Source organism: Thunnus albacares, chromosome 6, assembly GCF_914725855.1.
Source record: "Thunnus albacares chromosome 6, fThuAlb1.1, whole genome shotgun sequence".
Classification (NCBI taxonomy): domain Eukaryota; kingdom Metazoa; phylum Chordata; class Actinopteri; order Scombriformes; family Scombridae; genus Thunnus; species Thunnus albacares.
This window is the reverse complement of record NC_058111.1, coordinates 18421697-18449674: the sequence shown is the minus strand read 5'-3', so window position 1 is coordinate 18449674 and position 27978 is coordinate 18421697. Positions and strand designations below refer to the sequence as shown.

General features: G+C 41.5%; 1 protein-coding gene across 3 annotated transcripts; it reads left to right on the top strand.

The window, feature by feature from the left end:
* Positions 1-148: 148 nt before the first annotated feature.
* mettl16 (methyltransferase 16, N6-methyladenosin) lies at positions 149-27978 on the top strand. 3 transcript variants are annotated; one of them, XM_044354315.1, is made up of 10 exons: positions 149-227; positions 670-811; positions 11694-11881; positions 12960-13100; positions 14161-14276; positions 14481-14623; positions 17279-17348; positions 18956-19045; positions 25464-25637; positions 27081-27978. In XM_044354315.1, the coding sequence occupies exons 2-10, from the start codon at positions 684-686 to the stop codon at positions 27672-27674; spliced, it is 1644 nt and encodes a 547-aa protein (XP_044210250.1). In that variant the 5' UTR covers positions 149-227; positions 670-683; the 3' UTR covers positions 27675-27978. The 3 variants fall into 3 exon arrangements, with proteins under 3 accessions (XP_044210250.1, XP_044210249.1, XP_044210251.1); XM_044354314.1 differs by having other exon boundaries at positions 160-343; XM_044354316.1 differs by lacking the exons at positions 149-227; positions 670-811; positions 11694-11881 and adding an exon at positions 12288-12390.

The following is a 27978-nucleotide window of genomic DNA, read 5'->3' as shown; positions in this document are numbered from 1 at the left end:
AATTAAATGGAACTTTCCTGTCATATTCAGTGAATCCGAACAATACATTTTTCCTAAAATGAGGGTAAATACGATCAGCAATAAATCCTGACAATTGCTACAACCAAGTTGATCACATGACAACCGACCTTTTTCTTTTTCGTGACATCATCACGCATTGACGCAGAGTCGTGACGTTTCAGGCACACAGGAAGATAGTTGCCCGAAAGTAAAAACGTTTGGACAACGTGAGTCGTGTGTGTAACTTTTTTTCTTACACGGTGGTTGAGTCCAATAAAGTCTTAACGCCACTCTGAAAACATAAACAATAAGCTTCACCACTGCAAGAAAAGCTTCAAAAAAGGTAGGAAGAGAAATACTGGCTGCACGTCAACGGTTAGCTAACTGCTCCAAAGCAGCTCCGAGAATCCGTTACTTTTTACTCCGGATGACGAATGCAATATATTTGTTCCCCATATTAACGTAAAACTGACTGATTAAGAGGCCAGTCTAAAATGTGTAATTACTGCAAAAGAGCAGCTGCCCATGTTTACGGACAGAGTTTTCTGCCGATATCATGTCCATATTTTCACCCCTTCAAAAAGTTTCATTAGTCTCGGCGTGGTGTGGCGATGTTTTCATTTAAATAAACTGGTGTTTTGTGTTGTTGTTTGTGTTTGTTGTTGCCAGGGAAGGCTCGGATCATGGCTCTGAACAAGTCCATGCACCCCCGGAACCGCTACAAAGACAAACCCCCAGACTTTGCTCACCTGGCCGCCAAATATCCAGACTTCCAGCAGCACGTACACACCAGCCTCACCGGGCGACCAGTGTGAGTACCTGACACTGTACAAAACACACACCAGGCTCACTGTGAGTACCCGACACTGTACAAAACACACACCAGGCTCACTGTGAGTACCCGACACTGTACAAAACACACACCAGGCTCACTGTGAGTACCCGACACTGTACAAAAACACATAAGCTTCACTGTGAGTACCTGACACTGTACAAAACACACACCAGTGTCGCTGTGAGTACCTGACACTGCAATCTGTGTGCCACTGTACAAAAACATTTTAATTATACTGCAGACTAAAATGCTGGATTTTGCAGCAGCTTTTCTCAAAAACTGCAATGTTTTATATGCTCTTTTGCAGTAAAATTGCAGGAATTGGGAAAAATAGCAAGCAAAGGAAAATAATGCAGTTTTTTTAAACTACTACCAATGAAGAGCCATATGTAATCACTTCACTCAATATAAAGCATACTGCATATCATAGAAACAACTATATTTTCTGAGCATGAGAACTATGGGCTCAAAGTTATTTAAAAAAGAAAAAACTGTACTTTAGTTCTATTTATAAGCTTTTATTAAATAAGCACCAAATAAAATAAGTCAGTAATTCCATTAAAATAAATCCATTAACATAAAAATATGATGTAGCACATTTCCAAAGTGCCTGTTCTTATGTTTGAGCTAGATTATGTGCATCTTTGCTGTTTGAACAGCACATCAACTTGTATTCTTCTGACTAAGGTGTAGAGCAGGTTAAATGATAAACAAAGTGAAACAAAACCTTTGGGAATTGTTTTGCACAGTCTATGGCAGTGATTGTTGGCAGGGGACATTTGTCCATCTTCCACCTGAATCTTTGCTGCAATGATGTAATGCGACTATTGGTCCAAATCACAAGTGGTCTGTTGATTGGTCATTTCATGTGAAAAAGTTGCTGTACTTTGGAATATTTTTCGTTTTGTTTGTTAACGTTAAAAGTAAAGTTAGGCGTGGTTTTAATTCCTCATGAGCCTGATTTGCTTGATCTACCTTGTTCTTCAGATGCGATGCAAACAGGACTGTACAACAGGGACTTAAAGTTCCAAGTTTAATTCCTGAGATCAGTTCCTCTGGTTCCAAAGTACCAGGAACTTTTGGTTGAAACAGGGCTTTCATTTGTAGAGGCGTTTGTCAAAGGCCTCTGTGGCCTAGGCTCATTGAACAGCCTGACAGCAGTTCAGAGATATTCCCTTGTCAAGTTTTTAAGCGAGCCTCGCCTCTTTAACAGATCAGAGGAGTCAGGGGTGGAAGCTCATGGCTGTCAATCAATATGTGAACGCACTTCTGGCCTACTCCTCATCTCGTACCAAGGCTCCAAGCTAGCATTAGCTGCTGGAAGATGTCGCTATGACTGACTCTCAGGCTAGCAAGCTCCTGATACCTGAATGGAAGAGCTTCATTACTTCCAGGCCTCAGATAGAAATCAATACATCGTATGTGCGTCATCACATCGTTGCAGGTGAAGAGTGGAGCGCAACGGAGCAGGAAGCTATCGAGTCTCACTCAAGCACCAGCTTGATTTCTAGAACTTACATATTGTAGCTTTGTAGCTCTGTGTTAACATGATAAAGTGAGGTTCATAAAGAGCTTGTTTTCTGACTGTGATAAACCGAAACGCTGACTTCCAGCTCGGCCTTGCACTGCATTTATATTATAGTAAAGTTACTGTAATTGTCAGTAAACATCGTTCACATTGACACCCTAGTCGTAATCACGACTCTAAATCTCTGATACTTGAGTGGCATTTAATAATATACAAGTGTCTGAAACATGTCAGCCAAACTCCATCATTCAAGGATAATTATACCCAAATTTAAACGATGAAGTGCTACATACGAGCTCATACACCTGTCTCGAGTTGTTCGATGATGTAAGCACTCGAGTGCAGTAAACATGTGAGTCTTTCCTGTCTCTACCGTCCATCCAATGTGATGTGAACACTAAATTATCACTGAACATGAGCATCACTAGGGTTGAATGGGAGCAGCATGAGGTGTTAATCACATATGGCTGTAACGCACTGGTCTCCTGTCCACGTACTTTTGCCCATACAGTCGATTTATTAAAGCAGTGTACACAAACATCTCACCGATATGTCAGCATAACTCACATTCAGCACTGCTCGTGTCCCAGCTGACTCCATCTTTACTGCTCATTCAGCTTCTGGCAACAGCAGGAGGAAGCAGCCTGGACAAATGATTAATGGATCAAACATCAAAAGATTTTTTTTTTTTCTTTTCCGCTCCGTTTGCTGCCTTCTTCCTTTATTAGTGAGACGTGCAAAGTATGTAGCAGTGACTGTTTAAATCCAACTCCCAATTTTAAAAATGGGTTAGTGTGTCAATCAAAAACTGCCCAGTAAGCTTCCTGTGTTTCACTGCGCACTCAAAGTGGACATCAAATTTAATATGAGTGCAACACCGCTGATATGTGTGTGTGTGTGTGTGTGTGTGTGTGTGTGTGTGTGTGTGTGTGTGTGTGTGTGTGTGTGTGTGTGTGTGTGTGTGTGTGTGTGTGTGTGTGTGTGTGTGTGTGTGTGTGTGTGTGTGTGTGTGTGTGTGTGTGTGTGTGTGTGTGTGTGTGTGTGTGTGTGTACGCCCTTCCCAGTAAGATGCTGCTGAGAAGTCATGTTGTGAAAAAGTCCAGGCAGGGGAACAAAGGAAGAATAGGTCTGGTGGGATTAGCGGTGTTGACGTCAAACAGTGTGAGCTCATGGTTGCTGCTGTGGGAAAGAAACATGAACAGCACTCCATCTCTCAATTTACAGTCTTTTCTTTTGTCTCCGCACAGACAGATGTGGCACCGGGAGCTGTGGTTCGTTTGCAGGATTTAATAGAAGTCCTTCAATCCAGTTTGACACGTGCATCGGCACCAGAAAACATGATTTGTATTTTAATTTGATTTTCATTCATTAATATTATTCATCATTCAAATTTTATCACTTTGTCATCAGATATTTTGAATTTTAAATGATCAGAAGAGCTGTAATCATCATGAAAACAGGCCAAACAAATTCTCTACTTTCTGCAACATCTAATGAAATTTACTGCACAGTTTTCCTTTGTTTGAAGTACCATTTGTCTCAGTTTAGTTGGTTCCAGAGTAGCCTGACAGGTCCATGTGTTATTTTTATTTTTTTAATTATTTTCACTTGTTGCAAATGTTCCACAAAACAAAGCAAACAATCCTACAGTGAATGTAGGAACTGACAGTCATTGTTTACGCTTTGCATCTGTCAGGACGGAGACGCTCTCCTCCTCCTCCTCTTCTGTTTGCGTTTTATGAAACAGGTAGCACGTCTGCTCAGTGAGGAAATCACTTGTTATTGTCTGTGTTATGCAGATGAATGCGGACGCGGTGTCACTGCAGCGAGTCTGAGCATCTGTGTGCGACTGCGAACATATTGGTGTGGGCTGATCTTTTGTGGTTGCGAGGTGGCCAGTCAATCATCTTTATGGTGGTCCGGGCGTGCGTGTGTGTGTGTAGGCACGCTGTGAAACACGACTTGATGTCCGTCTGTGACAGGTTTTAATTATCAGTCTGTAGCGTCTCTCTGTCTGTCTGTGGCTCCCCAGCAGACAGACAGACAGACAGACAGATGATGAACAATGGGGTTGGCAATGTGTTTGGGGCAGACGCCAGGCAGGGTCCAAAATTAACTTTTTGACTCACCTGCCAAGGAGGCTGGTAGAAGATTTAACGGACAGACAGATTTTTTTAACAGCCAAAAATAATAAAATGCTTTTTACTGTTGCAATTTGCTATTATTACTATTTAGCATCTTGGCCTCACATGCGATAGTAACACTACCTGTTGGTGGGATAACGGAACGTAGTCGATCCATGATCCACACAAATCGCCTCCCACGGTTCAGCACACACGTGAACTGTGGATTATATTTTCTGCCGCCTTGTAACAATAACAGTCAGTAACTTGTAACATTCAGTAACAGTTCCACCTCGTCGTCATCGGTCCAAGCAAAAAAATCTCTGGTCTTACTTTTTGCCATTAGCTGTTCTTCCCCCATAATAATTTCTGCAACTAAGCAACCAACCGCAGAGTTGACAATCAGCTTCCTGTCTACATCAGCACGTTTACGCCCAGTGTACGTAATTGATCATGTGATATGCGTTGTCAGGAGTGTTAGTATGGACGGAGATTATTTCTGAAATGGTGCTAAAACGCCTGTGTGGATGGAGATTATTTTGATTTTAAAATGAAAACCGGAGGCGTGTACAGTTACATAATGACTTGGCTCTGTAGCCTGTGGAAAAGCAAACTGGTTCTTAGAAGGTTTGCTAGTTGAACCAACTGTGAACCAGCACCAGCAGCACCACGTTCCACTTGGTGGAAAGCAAGTATGTGTGCATCTAGACTGTTGCTCAAGGCAAAATAATAAAAACATTTTTTTTGTTACACTAATTGAAAAGCTAATATAACCAGAATGTTTTTTTTACTTGATAAACACTGAATTGACCAAAATTTGAAATGTATTAATTTTCTGTTAACCAAATTAAATTGACAATAAAAAGTGGAGGAAAAAAAAGTTCACAACAAGGGGCTCCTTCAACGTTAACGGATGTCCAGGATGTGTGTGTCACTTCGTGTGTGGCAGCTGCTCCGATTAACTGTCTGCAGAAATTTCTCTCTCGTCTTCTTCTTCAGTCTGTCGTTCCATCAGTGGAGGGATTAACGTGGTTTTGTATTTCCCAATGAATTCATCTGCTGGGTTTTTAAGTATTTAAGCAGCGAGTTAGGGGATGAGAGTAATCTCGGGGAGACACTCACTCAATCCTCAGGGGAGATACTACATCTCCCCTCATTTTTGGATTGTCAGTGGAGCGGACTGATAGCGATGGGCGAAGAGGGGAGCTCAGACCAGAAGCAGGAGGAGGAGAAATATGGTGGATGTGACTGGAATTGAAGTGCGGAGCAGATAAAGCCTTAAATAGTCTGAATGTTGGTTTGTTTCAGTCTCACTTTTTGGGGAAGGACGAGGGGGGCTCAGATCAGGCTGATAGAGGGGGGGGGGGATTAGGAGGCATGAATGGGTATTAAAAATGCAACAGCCTGGCTGACATTTAATTTGGTAGTCATATTTTTCATGCGCTGGGAGAAGATCATGTGTGGAAGGATTTTCTCTTCCGTAATTAATGAAATGTTCAATTTTCACACTCGTTTTGTTCAGAGATATATTATTAAACGTGTTCTCTGCAATAGAGGAGAAGGAAATGAATAGCTATGACCTCTGATACGACGATGCCACGTTTTAAATTGATGATCGTAATGATCAGCTGAAGCACTTTCCTCCCTGGAAAACCCAGCCGGCATATTGCCAAACTGATTTTTTTTTTTTGCTACCTGATGGGAGAAATAAGAAGGAAACTGACTACTAAACCAGTTATGACGTCATTTTGACATATTTCACTTAAAAAAAATCTGCAAGAACCATCATCATACACCGAATCATTTATCAGTTAATTATGAATTATAATTTGTGTTTAGTCTGGCCACAGGGTTTCTGGTTAGCAGCTCCAATTAGCTTTCTTCAGCTGACATTGACAGATCTCATTATTTAAGGTGATGTGATTGGTTACTTACTTAATTGGTTGTTGTCTGATGAGTAAACTTCACCCCAAAATCCAAATGAAAATACTCATCTGTGTGGCAATATACATTCATACAGAGATTGCACGATTAATACATCCAGTTGTGTTAGAGCTGAAACAGTTAATTGAAATGAATTTATTAGTCGGTTGACAGAAAATTAGCTTTTTTTTAATAATCAATTCATTGTTTAAAGCATTTTTTTAAAGCAAAAACACAAATCTTTGTGTTTGCAGATTTTTAAATATGAATATTTGATGGTTTGGTCGGATAAAATAAAACATTTGAAGACGTCACTGTATGTGTTCACAAATTTCTATCATTTTATAGTACAAGTGATTAATTAGTTAATCAAGAACATAATAGGCAGATCAATCTTTACTGAAACAGTCATTAGTTGCATCACAATTTCCAATCTAATGATTAACTTCCTTATTGATTCATCTGTTGATCATTTTCTCAATTGATTGTTGTGTCTAAAGATATTCAGTTCACTATCACAGATCACATCTTCATAATTTAGAAGCTGGAACCAGACTTTTTTTGCATTTATGCTAATATAATGACTTAAACAATTAATCAGTCAGTCAGTCAAAGTAGTTGCCATTAATTTTCTGTCAATCGATTAATCAATTAATCGTTTCAGCTTCATTAGTCTCCACAATTAATAACCAGATGCTGTTGGCACGTTTGCAGTATTGAAATATTGCATTCAGATCATCTGCTGCTGCTGTCTTGTATTCAAGTTGTTGACAAAAAGTGCAATAAAAATTTTATTAATTAAACAAAAAAAAATCCTGAAAATACCTTCTTTTTTTAATATTCGTACAACTCTGCAGGTTTTTGTTGTGAGGATCCTAATTGGTCGTCTTTACAGCGTCAGCATATTTGCTAAATTGCAAAACAGCTCAAAATTTGCAATTTGCATGAGCTCATTCAAAACCAGTTTAGCTTTAACGTCACGGTGAGTTTTAAGTGATTCACACATTGCTGCTGTTGTGAGGACTCAAAATGTGTTTTAAAAAAAAAAAAACCTGACATGAGAGAGGAAGTTGCTGCTAATCAGCACAAAATTTTTCCCTGCACACTCAGAGTGAAGTAGATGTACCTTGAAGGTCACCTCTCTGTGGACAGAGATTGAAAAAGCCTGAGTGAGAGCGAGCGAGAGAGAGAGAGAGAGAGAGTGTGTGTGTGCGTTCATGCTGCTCCTGTAGCGTGGAGGTGAGAGCGAGCTGTTGGTCTCAGCAGTAAACTCCCCTTCAGTTTAATAATGTTGCCCTCTTCATTCATCTGAACCTCGATCGGGGATTTTTCTGCTTCTCAGCACTTAGACGTCTTTTCCTCTTCACCTGCAGAGTCTCTCGTCTACATCACTCTGTGCTCCTGTTGGTATTTTCACATGAACACAAGTCGGAGTTTCGAGCTGAAACCGACTCCTGATTCCTCCCTTCATTCCTCTAGTCTTTCCAACGACTGTGCGCTTCATCTCGTCTCATCACAACTTTTTCACTCAGGTTTGTCCCACTTTGTGCCCCGTCTGCCTCGATGAGGGGCGTAAGCACGCAGCGGCAGAGAGACGTAAATCGCGGGCACGCTCACGCTGCTCCGTCTGGCATCAGCCATTGCTCCAGCGTGGCCGGATTTGCGTGCTCTCTCCTCATCTGTTCAGTAGGTGGGGTTGCCATGGAGACGTGGCATTCGCAGTGCTGCTGATGGGAGCGATTGGTCTGCATTGTACACACACACACACACACACACACACACACACGCTCATCATGGGGCTAAAAATAGAGGGCTGGCCTGAGCAGCCTCTCTCTCTGAATATTGATCCTTATCTAATGATGCCTCAGAGGAGAAATGAACGAGGGCAGAACATCTGAGAGCCGGAGAGAGGCCGGCTCTTGTTTTGGAAATTTCCGAGCGTTATGCTGATATATCACTCCCTCCTCTGAGCTCAAGACATTTTTTAAAAGTGCAAATTCTTCAAGTGGATTCATCGTTTGAAAATGTGTGGTACCTCCCTGAAGGAGCCAGGTGTTAGTCTTTCTCCAGGAGGTCACTCTCCTCCAGCAGCTGATTTAACTGGACCATTAACCTAATCTGTTCATTAGGTGTAGAGACACTTGGTAAGATTAATGTCAGACTCTACAGGTAAATCGCTTCTCATTTGTATCCATCGCACACCTGGTTGCTTGGAGGGTCATTTGTCTTTGTTATCACTCCTGAATGAAGACGCACACTTAAGTGACCGGAATCACCTCAACAGTGAGACAGTGTTGTCCGTGTGCTGCACTCAGTCTTTCTTATGAATTTCAAATGAGATCAGTTGTGTTCAGTTGTGTTTTTGGGTTTGTTTCATACCTGTTGGACAAAAATAATATCTTGCCAAAATACACAAATGGGACACAAGCACAACACACGTCTATTTTATCTTCTTGATCAGGTAAAATTCTTGCATACATTTGTTACTGTGGTTAAAATCACACCTAAAGCCATGACTAAAATCACATATTTACAATCACAGAGGCTGTGGTTGGTCTGCTTTGTGTTCTCACCATAAATAAACCCCATTCGAGTCCCAGGACTGGATTAAGCTGCTAGGAGGCCCGGGGGCAAAGATGAGCCGTAGGCCTCTAAACCCCCCACTAGAGTCCCAGAAACCAACCTGTATTTCTACGCTGCAACACCTCCCTGCTCCGTGTATGCTGAATGTCAGTTTGTGGTCATCTGATTGAATTTGTGTTAGGATATACAACTAACAATTATTCTCATTATCAGTTAATCTGACGATTATTTTCTTAATTAATTGTTAAGTCAAATCCTCATAATTCAGAGTCTAGAACCAGCAAAGTTTTGGCTTTTTTTTTCTTGAAAAATGACTGAAATGGTGAATCGATTATCAAAATTGTTGCTGATTAATTTAATTTCAATCGACTAATCATTGCAGCTCTAGAGATGCACCGTGTAAGCAAGAAAATTAACTGAAAGATTAAAGATAGTAAATCCAGATCCAATATTAATGGTATATCTATGAGTTTAAAGGCTCCATAACATTACACAGTGGTTTATAATACTCTGAGACAGGATTTTATGTCTGGAAAGTTACCATTTTTTTTAAAGGTGCACTACTTTCAAAAAAGTAGTGGCCACTCAGAGCCATGCATCCTGGTAGATTACATGAAAGATGTCTTTCTAATGTTTGTCCTGCAGATGTCACGTCACAATAAGGCCGCATTCCTCAGTAAACAGCTGCATGACGTCGGATTTCATTCCAGCAAAAGTTGATTCCAGCTCAACTTTTTGCTAGACAACTGCTGCATTTTTTTGCTGGGCCCTATACGGTCTCCACTCCTGCAGCGTAAACGCAATGCCCCCATTCAAATGAGGGCTGCTGTTTTTGACACATTGCCAGATTTGGTGTGAACGCGGGCTAAAAGATAAAATGATTGTTGCCGTGAAAACTTTCCAGAGCCATACAATGCTTCGTCTTGATATTATAAAACACTGCAGTGTTTTAGCGTTTGAAAATCCTGTTACTCCAAACAGACTTCCTCGATTACATTTCATTGTCTCAATGCCTCCACCAGTCCCTCGTATTTTTATATGCAGGATTGTTTTTGGTCTGAACGCCCACTTAAACTTAATTGTCAGAGGTATTCTGGTCATCACACAAGCCTGGACGAAAGAAAAATAACTGGAAATTGGGCAACACTTTTATTTGTTTGGTTCCTGAAGAGAAGCCAAATCCTACAAGAGGAAAACTTCACTGATTTGTGAAAAGACACAAAAAAATCCACTAACAATAAAAATGAAAACCAAATCAGGTGTTTGATGGTTCCCGAATGTCTTGGATCTCCTGTATCTCCATCTTTATTCCACTTAAAATACGCTTGCATTAAACTTGTGAGGTGGCAGACACTCCCATCACCAGGATGTGTCTAATTACATCTGCCGAGGTGCAAACGCACTCAGCAAAGCTTTAATTATACCTATCTCGCCCACTCGTTTTGTCTGCCGCGCTCGCTGCTGCTTGTGTGACAGCTGAAATCGTTAAACATGTCGAGAGGAAACGACGGGAGAGCCCAACGTTTGGGACCGAGTGTTGGGAATAAAAGTGGGAGGTCTCAGTAATGTTGAAAACGTGAATTTCATTGTCATTAGCAGGGGATTGTGAATTGATGGGCTGCTTATCTCCCTATTGTCCTCTGTGTGTGTGTGTGTGTGTGTGTGTGTGTGTGTGTGTGTGTGTGTGTGTGTGTGGAGAAGTAATTGGGGGACAGTGCGGAGAGCTGCCGAGGGTTAATGAAGTGCTGCATTAAGAGCAGTCTGGTAAATTGCTGTCAGGTCGTCTCGCTGTTCAAAAACAAAAGGATCAGCAAGTCACTACATTGAAATCACTCTTAAAGGGATATTTCAGTTTTTCATGATGATAGTTTTTTCCTAATAGTATTAATATCATATTAACCAGTTACTTGTTAAGATCTCTGGAAGGGGCGACATTGTAAAAAAAAAAAGTCATACAAGGCAAGAAACAGGTTGTAAACTAACTAGAGTAGCGTGGGCAGATAATAAAGATATATATACCGTAAACATCTGTTGACTGTCATAGATTTAGCAGCACCGTTTATACAGCGCTAGCTTCAATATTACGAGCAACGTTGAACAATTTAAAGGATTCTTGTCTCAGTGTTATAAAGTACTTTGATTTTTAGGTGATTAGCCAGAAACATATTCCTGTCTGCCTATTTTATCTATAACAGGATCTCAACTGAGTGTCCAGAAAATATACATCATTATTTATATAGATACCGTGATATAACATTACATAACCCACGACTGTCACAGTATATGTACTTTAATTTTTATATACACACAAACTTTTATATTACAGCATCACACACGACTAATGAGAAAACAAAGATTAACCGACTGACTTTGTGGTTTAACTTTGACCTGCTGAACTTGCCGTATTTGTGCAATGAGGAATTATTTTAGGTGCTCTCACTTAATTTTACCCCCACCTGGTTTACTTCCTGTGTGATCATCTGATCACAATGATATCATAACCGATAGAAATGATGGTCCTAACTTTGAAATTAAGACTCATGTTATAATAAATCATTTAACTATGAGATAAATATTAGGTTAGAAGTAATATATTTTCTATTTTCAGCACAATTATCCCTGCTTTTCTCATCCATATTTTATAAATTATATATTAAAACGCTGACATGAACTCATTGAGTCTTATTTGTTTCTCCTCAAGTGTGAACTTCAAAGAGCCGGAGGCGGTGCGAGCGCTGACCTGCACCCTGCTGAAGGAGGACTTTGGTTTGACCATCGAGATCCCTCTGGAGCGCCTCATACCCACCGTCCCTCTGCGCCTCAACTACATCCACTGGGTGGAAGACCTCATCGACGGCCAGAAACAACCACGCAGAGGCATCGACATCGGTACAGTCACATCATCCTCTGTTCTCTTCTCAGCGTGGGTCGAGGGTGCCACTAATGAATCAAGCTGAAATTACTATTCATGTAGCTGAAGGATTTCCTGAAGAGTTCAGACTTGGCCAATTTGTTGTTAAATCTGGTCTTCAAATTGATTTTTTTTTTAAAAATTAAATCCCATTTTAATTATTCCCTAGTCTTTTTTTTTGTTAATCATTACATTTTCTTGTAAGGCTGCAAAATCTGAGCCCATAAATTGGGTTTTTGTTTCACATTTATCACGCTGTGTGTAACTGCACAACTTACATTTAAATATAAAAGAGCACAGACAAACGAATTATTTTTGTGTGGAGTTAAATGTGACTGCCACCTGTCTCATGAGGAAGAAGAAAGTTGTCGTTCTCTTGGATGAAGATTTCAAGAAGCAGCTGCACTGAACTGAACATGCTGAGAGGAAAAAGACGAGATGCTGAGCTTCAGAGTGGATTTAGTTTCTTCTTCTGCTCAGAGTTCAAGCGAGTTTCAAACCTCTGTTCTTACTTATTCCTGATCAGACTTCATGTTTTGGCTCCAGAGAAAGACGCTACCAGCAGCACAGAGCTGTTGCACATGAACCCAGTCATTCCCAGTGTTCCCAACACTTATTAGCCAAATTCCCATCCACATGTCACAGCTTGTTTGCTGCCGTGTCCATCAGTCTGTCTTTGTGTGTGTGTGTGTGTGTGTGTGTGAGTCACTGATTGGTGACCCCTAAACCAATCTGTAAGCAGATTGAAGCTGTCTGATGAACGTCTGGTCTCCCTGATGGATCACCACCAGGCATTTCCTTCACCATCAGGTCCCACCTCTGTCTGACTGAATAATGCCACTTTGGTCCTTAATGGATGTGATTGATTCAACAATAGCTGTTGGAAGTGACATTTATTGTCCGTTACGGCCACTAAGTTAAAGATAATGCATTTGAAACGCACCGTCTCACAATCATTCACTTAAAACAGCATCACAGCGTATTTCCATATTGTTCAGTGAAGGTAACAACCATTCATCATCATGAATGTTTGTGTGTTGTTGTTGTTTACTTCAGGCACAGGGGCATCTTGTATCTACCCCCTGCTGGGCGCCACAATGAATGGCTGGTACTTTCTCGCCACAGAGGTGGATGACATCTGCTTTGACTATGCTACGAAAAACGTGGAGCAGAACAACCTGTCTGACCTCATTAAAGGTGAGTGTGGTCCAGTCATGAACCTCATGAAACTAGTAGCGCTACGTTGAAACTGCCGTCTGCGAGTCTTTTGTTTGTTTGTCATCTCACCTCCTGCGCATTAATGGCCCAACACACTGTGAGATAACAACAATCCTGCAGGTTGATTTCATGTCACACTGTGTGAGACTGCTCTCAATCTGTGTCTTTGTGACTTTACTAGATCTGAAACAATTAGTTGATTAATACACAAGTTGACTGAAAAACAATAAGCAACTATTTAGACAATGGTTTAATCATTTTTTAAGCAAAATTACCAGACATTCACTGGTTCTCAGCTTCTAAATAGTGAGAATTTGCTGCTTTTCTTGGTCTCATATGATAGTTAACTGAATATTTTGGTGTTTTGGACAAAACAGGCAATTCAATATCAAATTGTGACGGGCATTTTTTAGAGTTTTCTGATGTTTTTATAGACCAAACGATAAGCAATTTCTAGAGAAAATAATTTGCATGTTAATCAATAATGAAAATAACCTTTAGTTGCAGCTTGACTGAACAATGTCAGTTTTGAAGGATGTCCGACTGGTTTTGAATTGTGGTGCAAAAATTTAAATGGAAAAAAATACTCAACCAGAAATGTCACCCACTCCATCATCCATCTGTGCTGCTGTCATGTTTTAAAAGGCAGAAAAACAAAAAAACAAAACATGGTCGCTTACAGTGTCGCATTGGTTCGGTGCTCTCAGTGCATAATTTCATGCCATATTCTGATTGGTTAGTTTGTAGATGTAGGTCGTAGTTGTGGTCACATTGTGAGAATTTGGTCCTGGATTTTTGGTTCAGTGAAGCGCTGACTAGTCTGTATGTGGACGTGTCTCACTGTGTGATCCAGCACAATTGTTTTTGACTGACAACCAAAGATTTCCCCACATTTCTCTCACGATTGTCAACTTTCATCTGGGACAACTCAAAGTCGCCCAGTCTATAGAGGCGCTTTAGCTTTTGTTTTTTTCCCCAAGAGCTGCAAATGTTTACCTAAAACACAAACTTAAAATCCTCGTCTCTTGTCTCATTCCAGTTGTCAAAGTTCCCCAGAAGACTTTACTGATGGACGCCTTGAAAGAAGAGACAGAGATCGTGTACGACTTCTGCATGTGCAACCCTCCTTTTTTTGCCAACCAGCTAGAAGCTAAGGTCAGTATTCTCCTGCCTTTTTAATATTTTAAATGTTTCACTGGTGTCCTAGTTAAATGTTGAACATTTAAAATCAAACGCACAGAATTCTGTGACTCATTGAGACTGAACACAACAATATGAAACAGTATTTGTTTACACGATAGTAACAGGCCTCTAATAGGATTTTGTCTTAATCTCTGTCTGCCTTGTTGCTCTCTGCAGGGAGTAAACTCCAGGAACTCACGGAGACCTCCTCCCAGTTCAGTGAACACAGGCGGGGTGACGGAGATCATGGCGGAGGGTGGTGAACTGGAGTTTGTCAAGAGGATCATTCATGACAGCCTGCAGCTCAAGAAGCGCTTGCGGTGAGGAATAAAACTTGACCTGCACCTGCAAAATTAGGTTTTTTTTTTGAGTGTGTAAAACCAAACCCACCTAAAGCATTTGAGGAATTTATCAAATTACTCAGCTACATATTTATACGCAAGAGCGGGGCGGTTTTGTTCTTTTTGAGAGGCTTGGATGAGAGCACCCTTGAAGCGGTGACACCAAGGGGTGAAACGGGCAGATGGGTTGCTGCACATTGATGGAGCTGTCACCCACAGTCGGTTTAATGATTTTGGCACACAATCACCCTGTGCTGTATGTGGAAGCACCACAGGGAGCAGCTGTGTTTGGGTGGGCGGGGGGTATCTCCAGCGGACGTCACTTCACCCTCCCCTGTTACCAGGGCTGTCACCGGGGCAGCAGAGTGAGACTCGGATAGAGGGAGCTGCAGAGTGGTGCTATTAAAACTAATTAGACATGCCACACCTGCTTGGCCTCCTACAGGGAGTTCAGTGTGTGTGTGTGTGTGTGTGTGTGTGTGTGTGTGTGTGTGTGTGTTTGCATAATGCTTCAGTGGAAAGACGAGCAGCCCTGAGAGGGTCTGATGTTAACACTGGCCTGCTCTCCTGTACAGAGGAGAGAAAGCAAGAACGAACCCGGTCTTCGTTTACAGGTTTGGCGTTCAGGCCGAGCCAACCGGAGCCGACTGTCACTCCCAAAAGCATGCTGGGACACCAGAGCCACCAGGTGTCCATGGAAACACTGCCAGCTTGGTCCTTTGAGACACGCCCCCGCCCACCCTGCTCTTCTTTCCCTTTTTTTTCCCCACTGAAGTGTAATTACTGTCGGATAAGGGCGAGCCACCTTGGCTCTGAATAAAGCGCACATCCAAATACCCAAAACCAGTTAGACTGAGGTAATGCTCCCTATTTATCACGCCATTGATATGAAAATTGCCACCTCTGGTAATAAGATTGTAATGATGTGAAAAAAGGAGCATGAATATGATCCTGATCTTAATGCAGCTGCACACTTTAATATGTTTGAAGAAGCTGCTGGTGGAGGAGGGAAGCCGAGCCATTTTGGGTTTTCCTCCCCACTGTGTCGAAAAGTGGGAAACATCTGTGAATATTAGAGCTGCTCAATATTTCATTGTGTCGACTGAAGCTGACATGTTGCCCCCCCCACAACCCTTCACCCCTCTGGGCATTTTTCCAAGTCGCCATCTTCGTACCTCGCTAACCTGATTACATTTCAGTGCCCTTCGTTACCGTCTACAGTTTTTAAGATTGTATTTTGGGGTAGTCGGGTGTGACTGTAGCTTTATACCTGGCTACATTTATGGATATGGCTGCTGTATGTACAGAGATGTAGGTTTGGTTTCAGAAGTGGAGGAATGCTGTCTCCTGCATTTATATACATTTTAATCCATCTAGCAAAACTTGGTTATTGTGCTTTCTGTTAAAGCATAATAAAAAAACAGAAATGCTATGTTAATTGTTGTGTTATTGAAGTTTAAATCAAACCATTTTTGTTACTACTGTATTTATGGTCGGCATATTTAATTTAATATATTTACATTCAGTAATTATCTATTTATGTAAAAGTTTTTATTAGTGGCAGAGTTAACCGTTCCTGCGCTGGAGATTCACAGGAAACGATCCAGCGTTTCTGTTTTTCCATTTTTATCTCATTGATATCAGACTCACTGTTTACAGCACACTCTCCTAACATTATATCATTATATCAGAGCTGTATTAAGTTTCTGTGAATGCAAACCAAACATTTCCTATTGCTGCTCACATTAAAAGCATTCAACTACAGAGAGAAGAATCACTGGAAAAAAAAAGAACAAAACATGCTCAATTTTTAGCATTTTTTATCACAGGATCATTTTCATTTTTGAAAGGCAGTAATGAAACAAGCAGCCGCAGTGAGCTGTGAGATGAAGAGCTGCAGCAAAGTAACCAACCTTTCTGTGTCCTGCTGTTGTGTGGAAATCAAATTATTGACTGACTTCTTATTTAGAACAATGTGAGTTTGTTTTGAAAGCACCTTTTTCAGCCCTGAGTAAGATGCAGCCTCTATGTTGCCTGCTAGGCAAAACTTTGGGCAAAAAAGCTTGTTGCTGTGATCACACAGCTGAAGGTGACTCAGATGAGCAAATTAACATTTTAACCAACTCAGAGCTTCTCTCATCTCAATTTTGGCAGCTAGACGGTCAGAAGACTGTTAAGAGAGATTTAAGTGAGTAAATCAAACTGACCTGTGATCAGAAGAAAGTACACCTGATGATTAATTTAACATATAATCTAATGAACTCTGAACAGACAACTTATATAAAAATGGGAGTTTTCCCTCCAGATTGAGTCCCTGATGTGTTTATCTTTCCTCCGTTTTCCCGACTGGAGGCTTCCTGCTTATTGATCAGGGCCAACCTCATCTCTTTATTGCACAGCAGAGATTATTGATCAAGCCTCCACCACAGGACAACTTCAAACCAGCTTTTTCTCTGCCATGGACTGTACACACCCAGATATTTTTTGGAATTTTTTTGGTTTTATTTAGTATTGGTGTTGCTCCCGCAAGCCCGCCTCAGGCTCATTTGATCTCCGCTTGCTAGTTCACGCCAGGGCTGCCAGCCGCTCACACAGTCACACACAGCTGGTTAATGTGCATCCTTCTTTCTGCAGGTGGTACAGCTGCATGTTGGGGAAGAAATGCAGCCTGACACCTTTAAAAGAGGAGCTGAGGAAGCAAGGGGTGAGTAGACCATCAAGACTCTGAACAAAGGCGAACACACAAATACATCCGCTGTGATCAAGAAGTATCACAAAGCAGCCCCCAGTTTTTGATCTCAGCTTGCTCATGCAGAAACACGCCCCTTTCTGCAGGGTTTGGTAATGGCTTGTTAAAACAATCTGAGCCTCCCATCTCAAACCAGCTCTTGATATTAGAAGAGGGCGTCGCTGTCAGCGGAGCCATAACGGATCAGCTCTTTCTAATATGCCAGCCAAGCAGTGTCACGAACGAGCCATGAATGAGCTGATTTCTGTCAGCGGTGCATGACTGAATCACACGGCACTGTGTAGCTAACATCCATTAGCGTCATTAGCTTAACTAATAGCCCAGCACATGACTCCTGACTGCTGCAGGCCTCTGGTCCTGTGCCTGTCACCTCCCTCACATGCTTAAAAAAATATAAATAAATAAATGAAGAGACTCTGCTCCCCTGATTCCCCCTCCTGCACCTGGTGCCCCTCAAAGCTCCTCCAGAGGTTTTAGGATGCTGTCGCTGCTCATCAGCATGAGTGCAGCCTTGGCTAACATCCAGGGAGAAAGTGTGTAAAAAGAAACCTGGCCTAGTTAATATGCTAATGCTTTTTTTTTCTCCAGTGTCTCCTCATCTCTCTGTTTTTTTTTAATTTAGCAAATGTGAATGTTTGTTACTCCTAACAAGCCATTTGACCTCTGACCCTTTATCTTAGTTCCTATTTACTGAAGCAGTCCTGAGAGACCGTTAAAGTGCTCTGTTTGCACGAGGGGTTTTCACACCATACGTGTGTATTTTTCACATCGTAGATCCCCTCTCTTCTTTTCTCACCCATGATAAGAGATGCAGAGCTCACTGAGGGTCACAGAGGGAGTCATTTTTACATCAGATATGTCACCAAATCTGCAGACTGAGCACATCCAGTTTGCGTTGCATCACATAGTCAAACTGAGCGCTACCAGGATGAAGCTTCAGAGTAAATTCTTGGTCTGATGAAAACAATTTGGTTATGTAGAGCTGTTTTACATATTATCACACATGCTGTTCATATTACATCTTGAAACTCTGCCTCACTCACACCAGCTGTTTAGTTCAGTGGCTGCAGCTGCTAAACTTAACTCATGGAGAATAGTTCTATGTTGTTTTTATCAACATGTTGTTTTATTTTATGGGAATTTATTTCCTAGATTTTATAACCAGCATTGGCCGGTTAGGACAGGAGCACCGAAATTCGAATTTTTTTTAAAATAGATGAACAAATTGAACCTTGAGATGCAGTTAAGCCTGTTTCTTCCAGCAGATATTATTAAATTACAAGCTAAACTGAAGCAAATTTGCCTCAGGGAGCTTAACAATCTATACAGAAATACAACATCCTCTATCCTTAGACTCTTGATTTGAATAAGAAAGAAACTCCCTAAAACAAACTTTAATGGGGGGGAAATGGAAGAAACCTCAGGAGGAGCAACAGAGGAAGGGATTTGTCTTCCAGGACAGACAGACATGCTTCAGATGTACAGAGTAAACCAAGATATATACAACATGAATAAACAGGATGACATAATTATAGATAAATCGACTGTTTTTTTCTTCTCAGGTGCCCAAAGTGACCCACACAGAGTTCTACCAGGGACGCACCATGCGGTGGGCGCTGGCCTGGAGTTTCTATGATGATGTTATCGTTCCGGTAAGTCCTTCAGTCCTATGACCACCTTTAGTCTCAGTGGATCGTTTTGTGGTCATCTGCCATCATCTGTTTCATCACCACCTGCTGGTGGATGTTTCCAAAACCCCAAATCCCCCCTCCTCAATAATGCACCGCTTCAGTCCTGCCCCCCCCCCCCCAGCCCCATTCCATTAGATGCACTTATTCCTCCCTCTGGGGAAACATCTATGTGATTTTTAACATGTTGTAGCCAGGCAACAGTTGCCAGGGCAGGAATGTGCACATACACAGCACCATTGTTTTGTCTGGACAGTGAGAGTGTTGGAGATATACAAAGCAGAGAGAGTGAAAAAGCCAAAACAATAGATAGATGGATGGATAGAGTAGTTCATTAATCCAGAAAGGGAAGTGAAAGGGTATTAAAGTGTAAATTAAAGGCATCACAGAGAGAACGAGGAGTGATGTTGCAGCGAAACAGAAAACAAACAAAGGAAGGTGGGAGGCGGTCAGCAGATGTAAGAGCGGCTCTGTGACGAAGACTGTGATGTTTGTGTTTTTGTTGAACACTGTTTTGGCATTTTCAGCATAAAAGCAGTTGAGCAGAAAGATTGGCCTACATTTTTTCCTGCAACCCTCTTCCTCCTCCTACTCCACTATCACGCAGATCCACCATCATATACACTCGGGAGCTGCTCGGCATTACCAGGCAGACCCCTTGAAGACTTGTGTTTGCTGTGTGTGTGGTTACATGACAGAAGTATCTTGCATGGTTGACTTGCTAATTCTGCCCGCGTGCGAGTGTTCCTATAGACGTCTAGTATGTATGTATGTGAATGGGGGAGCTCATTAATGTTACATATAGACTTTAACATATGTGGCATGTATGCATCTGTGACCTACTTCACCCCCTTATAACCAGGTCAGCCTCCATACTGCTGTGACTACAACCACATAGTCTTTCTCTTCTCTTTCTCCATCTGCTTCTGTTCTTCTTGCGGTTTGTTTAACCAGACAGGTGACAAATATTTCTCTTTGGAGACATTTTTGGGTGTTTTCAGACCTCCATTTTTAGTCCGGTTCAATCAGTTTCTGGTTTGTTTTCCACCTTGGTGTGATTTGTTTGGGCAGGTCTGACAGTAATTGTACTCAGGTGTGGACCAGAACAACTGTACTGAGAACCTTTAGAGGATGTGGTTTGAGAATGTGAGTCGGGTCCCGACTCCCAGAGAGTTAGTTAATCCGAGGTCCGACCTGGACTAGCACAATGAAGAATGTTGTATTTTCCCAGAGGACCTTCTTCAGCATCTTCCTGTGTTTATGTTCTTGTTTCCACCCATCTGACCAATAAGTGTAGTGAACCTTCTCACGTGGCTTGTTGTGATGCATTTTTTCACTTGAATTTCTTTCTGTGTGAAAAGAAACCAAACCAAGTGGAAAACTCATCTGTGGATTCAGACAAAAGCAAACGAACTATAGGTTTGAAAAGTGAAATGCTACTCAAGCTACAACAATTACATCAAAATGTCTGAAGTCATATGATCGACTTAAATCTCACCCAGGAAGTAGAACAGACAAATAGTTGCCCCTGGGTGCTCAGACATGCCTATACGTTCAAATATACGCTATTCTTTATTTAAACAACTAAGGTACTTTTTGTGCATCCACCTTTCACTAAAAAGAGTTTAAGGAAAAATCAATAAATTTCCTGAAAACTTTTGTTTGGTACGGCATATCCGATCATGTATTTTACACTTGCAGTAAGAAGTCACACACAGACTTAAGTTCAGTGCAACTCCAGAAAGAAAACATGAGCGTGATTGGCCTCCACGTCCTCACAGAGCCTCCAACGTGGTTGTTGAGTGGTTCGCTGTCTGCTTTTGATCGGAGGTGTTAGTATGAGGAACATCAACAGTGTGTTTTACTTTTGAAGGGGTAGTATAAGCTTTTAGGGTCATTTTTTTTTTTTTTACAATGGCTCAACCTTACCAGGAAAGAAGAATGCAGAGGATGCAGTGGAGTTGAGAAACACAAGATGCAGATAAAGAAAACTTATAAATACAGACAAAAGGATGAAGACTTTCCAGGCTTTATCCGAGCCTCGAGGTATGTTGCTGTGGATCATACAGGCCGCTGGCAGGAGGGGGTTCAGGAAGGTCAAGAGTTCAGGGTCCATGTAGAGGAGGTTTGGGACTTCGCAAAAAGGAAAATGGGGGCTGGGAGGAGGGAGATGATCAGAGTACGATTTACAATGTTTGCCTGAAGGTGAAATCAACATTTTGTTTCTCTATTTTGTGTGCGTGTGTGTATCTGTGTGTGCACTCAGGAGGTCAAGATGGATGATTGAATGACATTATATCTGGAGAGAACGGCTCTTGTTGGACTCAAAGGCTTTTACCATGCCTCGTTTTCAAAATTGGGCCAGGCTCTTATTGTGAGGTTGTCATTCACCCATGACTCGTGTGTGTGTGTGTGTGTGTGTGTGTGTGTGTGTGTGTGTGTGTGTGTGTGTGTGTGTGTGTGTGTGTGTGTGTGAGAGAGAGAGAGCGAGCGAGCATGAGGTGAGAGTGGGTAAGTGGGATTAATAATGGAGTGAAAGAGCAGCAGAGTCAGAAGAGGATGTGATTCAGTGAAGAGGTGTGTATGCAACTGTACACATGTAGGTTTCATGCCCTTTGTGAATCAGTGTGTGTGTGTGTGTGTGTGTGTGTGTGTGTGTGTGTGTATGAATGTGTCAGCGCAAGAATCTATGTCAAGGATGCTTCATGAACAGGTTCTGTTTGATGGATTTCTATTGATTTCCTTCCTCAGTACAATGAGCTGGGGGGCTTTCAGAGCGTGTAGACAGAGGGGGGAGAAACGTCTGTGAGAAACAATGAGAAATAAAAAAAGAAGCTCTAACAAGCAGCCAAACAAGGCAGCGTCCATCATCAACCCATTAATTAAATATGTCCATCTCTTGTAAACATGCATCTACAAGGACGATCATTTCAACTAAAAATCAATACATGATCAAAAAAGCTTTTAGTGAGAGTGAACATGACGAAGCAAACACAGGAAAGATGTGTTCATTTATTTATTAAACTTTTATTTCAGGTTGGTCTTTTACTTCTCTGGTGTATTAAAAAAGGAGATAGCAAATATATATATTAGAAATTGCTGAATTACAGGCTATAATAAAAGTCTTCATTTGCACTAAAGTTAAAGAGTAATCAAAACTTGAGTCTCAGATCAGTAGCGGAGTGTGAAGGTCACAGTCTGCTCCTTCGCTCTGCTGTTTGTAGGTCAGTCGGCCATGCTGTCTGCTCCTCACAGTACTGCTGCAGACCCCCGCTGTCCCCCCCCCCCCCCACTCTCACTCAGCCTGCAGTGACTTGCGGAGTGCAGCTTGACATATTGGCTGCAGCGGACGCGTAGGGGACGATCACTGCACAGCGTCTGTCGTATGGAGACACGGTTGGGTAATGACCTCCACCGCCATTACAGCAAGGCATTAGAGGGGATTAGAAATAAGGAACGGTCGTTGTTGTAATTCACTGCAGGTTCAGGTGGAGCTTGTGTGGTTTGAGCTCCCTCTTGTGGTTTGTAACGACCCTTCATCCTCTGTTGGTTTGTCCTCTCTCTAACCAGGTACTGATCTGATGCCACTAATGCTTTTAATTTTTCTCTGAGCAACAGACAGTTAACTTTCATTATCACAGAAAAAGTAGTGACATTCATCACATTTTCACTTCAAGAAATTAAGAGAAAAATTTTTTATTTGTGTCACACTGAAACCCTCTTGCTGTCACATGTAAGATTCAGGAATATTCCCTCATTCATCTGATCTATTTTATTACATGCTTAAGTTTGTTTTAATATTATTACAAAATATTAAGTGACAGGGGGATTATATATTGTTGACAGTAAATGTTAAAGGATTCAAAAGGAGAAAAAACACTTAAACACAGAATTTGAAAGAGGAAATCATTTTTAGCAGTAAAGTTATAAACAGCTGACAATTCACAGAAAGAGTTTTAGTTTACACATTATGACTGATTTATAAATAGTTGATGCATATGATACTGGCAGACATGATCTCAGTGTGGTTGACTAAATTTAAAAAGGAGGTATTCTGGCCTCCAGGCGTTTATATTCTGTAACGTGGTGTCTGGTGCCCTCTGCAGCAGTTTAATAGTACAGCCTTTTGGGACAACTTCCTTTGTAGACAGGAAGTAGTAAAAGAAAGCACATATAGTCTACAGGAAGTTGGATTTCAGCCCAAGCAGAGCACAGAGTCAATCTGCTGCCATCCTGTTGTTGGGCCATAGAAAGCTTTGCCTGTAAGTTGGAATCTATCAATAAGCAGCTCAACAACATGAATTAATGACACTTTTGTCGAAAGTTGTACTGTAAAAGTAACATTTGAAGGTATTGTTTCTATGCTAGCATTTAACTCAGCTATGTTGGTTCCTGCAGTGATTAGCTATTGATTTTTTTTTTAGCATTTAGCCTTCATCCTTGCTAGTGCTGTGCTGATGTAGCTGTTTCAATTAGCATTCATTCGGTTTTGAGCCTTTTATTGATTATCATTACATAAGATTTAGAGAGCTGACATGCTTGTGCACTTACTTACCTCTGTTTAGCAAACATTACAGTAATTTTACTGTATTCTGTCCTTTCAGTTTCGCTCCATTTTAACATCATCATGCACTTTGAGTCTGCATTAAATATTTGGAGCTTGAAGGCTACGTCCTGACTCTTATGTCTTTTGTGAATGGAGTTTGGGTAGCAGTCTAATTGTGGGTGCTGCACCTTAAGGAGGACAGTATGGTGAAAAGGCAATAGACCTGAGGGTGCTACAACTGCTACAGCAACAGATCAAGTACTGAGACGGCATGATGGAAGGGTGCAAGGATGACAACGTATCAGTATCCAGCCTGAAGACTGGCTGTTCATCTGCATCATTGGCAGGTGCTGCGGCAAGAGCCCGGGCCCGGGCAGAAGCAGCACGGGCACGTGCATCATTTGCTGAGAAGGAGACAAGACTAAGAATTGAAAAAGCAGAGATTGAAGCAAAGTTGCTGTTGGAGAAGGCCAAATTGGATGCAGAGTTGGCTGCACTGAATCTGCAGAGAGAAGCAGTTGCTGCGGTCGTGCAGGCTGAGGCCTTAGAAGCAGCGTTAGACGTGGATAGTGGAGCGCCCAGTGCCAGTGTAAGCAAATTGCTGTTGGAAAAGGACATTACTGAGCGTACCAGTAACTACATCGAAGCGCAGTCGAAACTGCACAACCACACAGTGGATACACCACATCAGACAGTATGTACACCCCCATCACTGTATGCTTTTACTACTATCAATATGAAACCCAAGTTTAGGTTCCGATACCAAAACAATAGGCATAGATGATAATAATAAAAAAACTTAATTTATATAGCACATGTCATACTGGGGGTGTAGCTCAAAGAGCTTTACAGTAAAGTGAAGAAACAAGAGAATAAATAAAAAGGCAAATTAAAACAAGTGCAAATACTGCGTTATAAAACCAAGCAATCAAATGAATAACAAACAGGCAGCAAATAGCAAGAACAGGTATGCGAAGAAGAAAAGAATGTTTGAAAGATAGAAATAAAACTATGGAAGGCATAAGAACAATAAAATGTGTAAAAGATAAGAATAGAACAGAATAGATAATAACTAGGATGCAGCTTTTTGCTTTAACCATCGCTCTTCTCTGCCCCCTGCTGGCTCTGCCGTCTGGACTCAGTATTTTTGGACTCAAGTCTTTTCTAACCTCTGAGGCAGACGTCTAAAAATGTAGACCTCCAACAAAATACTGACTATGGTGTCTGAGTTTCTCAGCCTGCTGAGTTGACTCAAGTCACCGTGTCCCAACACGAAACATAAAAACACAGAGGACAGTAGACACAACACAGCAGACAGATAAAAGAAAGCTGTGGACTTAACATTGTGGTGCCATATTTTACCTGAAGTACAAGATCAGTGAAGTGGGAAAAGTACACAAAATATAAACCTTCAGTCAGTTAAGAACAATGAAAAACGAGTGGAAATATTTTCAAGTTATGGGTGCAGGATTCCACTGATATCTAATCTTCAGAATGTAATACTGTGGGGGCTTTTTATCGACTGAAAGTCCCCTCTATTGTAATGTTTATTCTATCTAACTTATCTGGAATGTAAATGTTAATGCATATTTCAAATTGTCATATTGAAAAAAACATGTTGACTTGTGCACCACAGGTATCTGCGGCATTGATGATTTCACCCACACACCTGTTTAGTCCGTCTGGCCCTCTCCTACTCCGTTTCTCTTAAAATATCTTTTGAAATAGTTTAACTTTTTATTATTTTGTGTTTAGATTTACATGTTACATGTACATCTGTTGAACAGATTTTAGTTAATTCTGTCTTTTTGTTGGTTTCTCTCTCTTTTGTCTCAGTCTCCTCCCAGTAAGAAGCGTAAACTGGAGAAAGCACGGAAACCTCTGTCGTTCACACTTCCACAAGCTGGGCTGAAGGAGCTCCAGGCTAAGGCCTCTGCTATCGGCAGCTCTGCCCGAACCCCTGTGGACAGCATCGCTGCTCTGCTGGAGAAGACTCTCACTGACCTGCGGGTAAGCTTCAGAGCCTCACAACTATAGTTAAAAAAAATCTATAACCTAAATGGGGTTAACACCAATGTGTAAGATTTAGTAGCATCTAGCAAAACAGACTAAGCAGAAATTGAATATAATATTCATAAGTATGTTTTAATTGTGTATAATCACCTGAAAATAAGAATCATGTTTTCATTACGTTAGAATGAGCCCTTTATATCTACAAAGGGAGCGGGTCCTCTTCCATGGAGGCCGCCATGTTGCAGTACAGTAGCCCTGAACGGACAAACCACACACTGGCTCTAGAAAGGGCCTTTTGCATTTTTCGCAGCCACCATAGGTTCTCCTACAGGCTTGGAGGGGGAGGTGCATTCATTCTCACCGCTCGATGCCACTAAATTCTACACACTGGCCCTGTAATGCTGCTAAAGTGGTTGATTTGTAAATGTACTGATGCTTGAATATTCTCTCTGCAAGGCAGTCTAACTTTTGAAAGACTAAGTAAATTACTTCTCTTACGGATGAAAAGTTAAATTCATAAACATTAAAACAAACACATCCTTGCTTCATTCAGTACACTCGGGGGGTTTGCTGCTACACCCTTACTTGGTCTGGTATGACCAGTAGCTTATGGAGGCTAATGTTAGCAAACTTTGAATAGATATTGTTGTATAACAGATATTACTGAGTCAGTTTGCATACTTCATAACCCTTCTCAAACTTATGCTACTGTTATGCTACACTTCTGCATTTTTCATTACTCTGTATTTGCTACTTATAGTCAAAAGTTGCTGCTGTTCAGTGGAAGTTACATAAAGTAGATTTTAAGGAATAGTTTGGGAAATATGCTTGTTGGTTTTCTTTAACGCAGTTAGAGGAGAAGATTTTCATATATGTCCAGTAAATAGATGGTTGGCTTAGATTGGCACAAAAACAGTGGGAAACAGCTAGTATGACTTTGTCCAAAGATCCTCTAAACTCACTAATTAATGTTATATCTCATTTGTTTAATCCATACAAGGAAACAGAGGAAAAACTACAAGATGTAGTATTAGGTGGTTGGCTGTGTGCCAGACTATTTCTTGGGCTGCAGTGACTTCCTCAAGGCTCTGCTGGTTGCCTGGCAACCTCCAAATGACAACAAGAATCCAATTAAGTCAGTTCCTGGAGTCTTGTCGTAACTTGGGTCACTTCAGTGTTCACATTTGGTGCTAAAATGCGTCCTGGATTAACCAGTCACCAGCAGACGACTCTAATCTGGGGTGCAAGTGAACCAAAAAAGCGATGAGGGTGCATTTTGTTTTCCACACATGGGGAAAACCTTTCTGTGTTTCATTTTGTATGAATGCCAATGAACCTCGGCCACACTTTAATTCAGTAAGAGTGAGCGATTGGTTTGGTGCGTCACACACCTCCAGTCACCCAAGTAACTAACTGTTTCTCTTTTGTGTGGCTCTGCAGGTGCTGCACAAACATGTCCCCTGCAGAAAGCAGGAGCAGAGCCTCTTTCTGACGGCTGTGGAGAACACATGGATCCATGGGCGGCAGAAACGACGTGAACAAAAGCGCCAATTACGAGAGCTGCCCAGAGCACCTCACTGTGCTGCGACCAGCTCTCAAACCACTGAGGCCACAGCTGTTCCCACTACAAACCCATCCTCTCAAAACCAGCCGTCCCCCACAGAAAACACCCAGGACGATAACACTCAGGACAAAACTGCAGAGGAGAGCAATGGGGCCTCTTCAAATGAGACAAGTGTAGAACTAATGCACAACGCAAGTGGAGAACAAAAAGAGGAAATTGTAACAGGTAAAGACACAGAGTCTTCTGCCTGCACAGAAGCACCAGCCGCAGCAAGTGAACCACCCTTAAAGCGACCCCTGAGCCCGAGTGCAGTTGAACACTTCCTGTTTAAGTGTCTGGTGAACGTGATGCTGGAGCAGAGTGATGTGGTGGTTGAGATGCACTGGGTAGAGGGTCAGAACAAAGACCTGATGAACCAACTGTGCACTTACCTGAAGAACACACTTTTAAAGTCTGTTGCAAAGTCCTAAATGGTTAAAAAAAAAAAAAAACTCTTGGAAATAAAATTTTTAGAGATTATTTTCGAGTGCCTGTCTATTTGGAAGTTTCCTTTTGGAAAGTTTAAATGATTATACTTTACACAACTATAAACAACTTTTGAGAAGATAAACGGTTGAATCCACTGTGACTCCTGGAGGTTTATACCATTAGGTAATCACAACTATGTGTTAACTGAGGTCATGTCTAATTTTCTTGTACTTGTCAGTGTACCTGTACATTTTTGTGCTCAAAAGTTGTCAACATTCGGAATAAATGTATGTTTTGTGTAACATG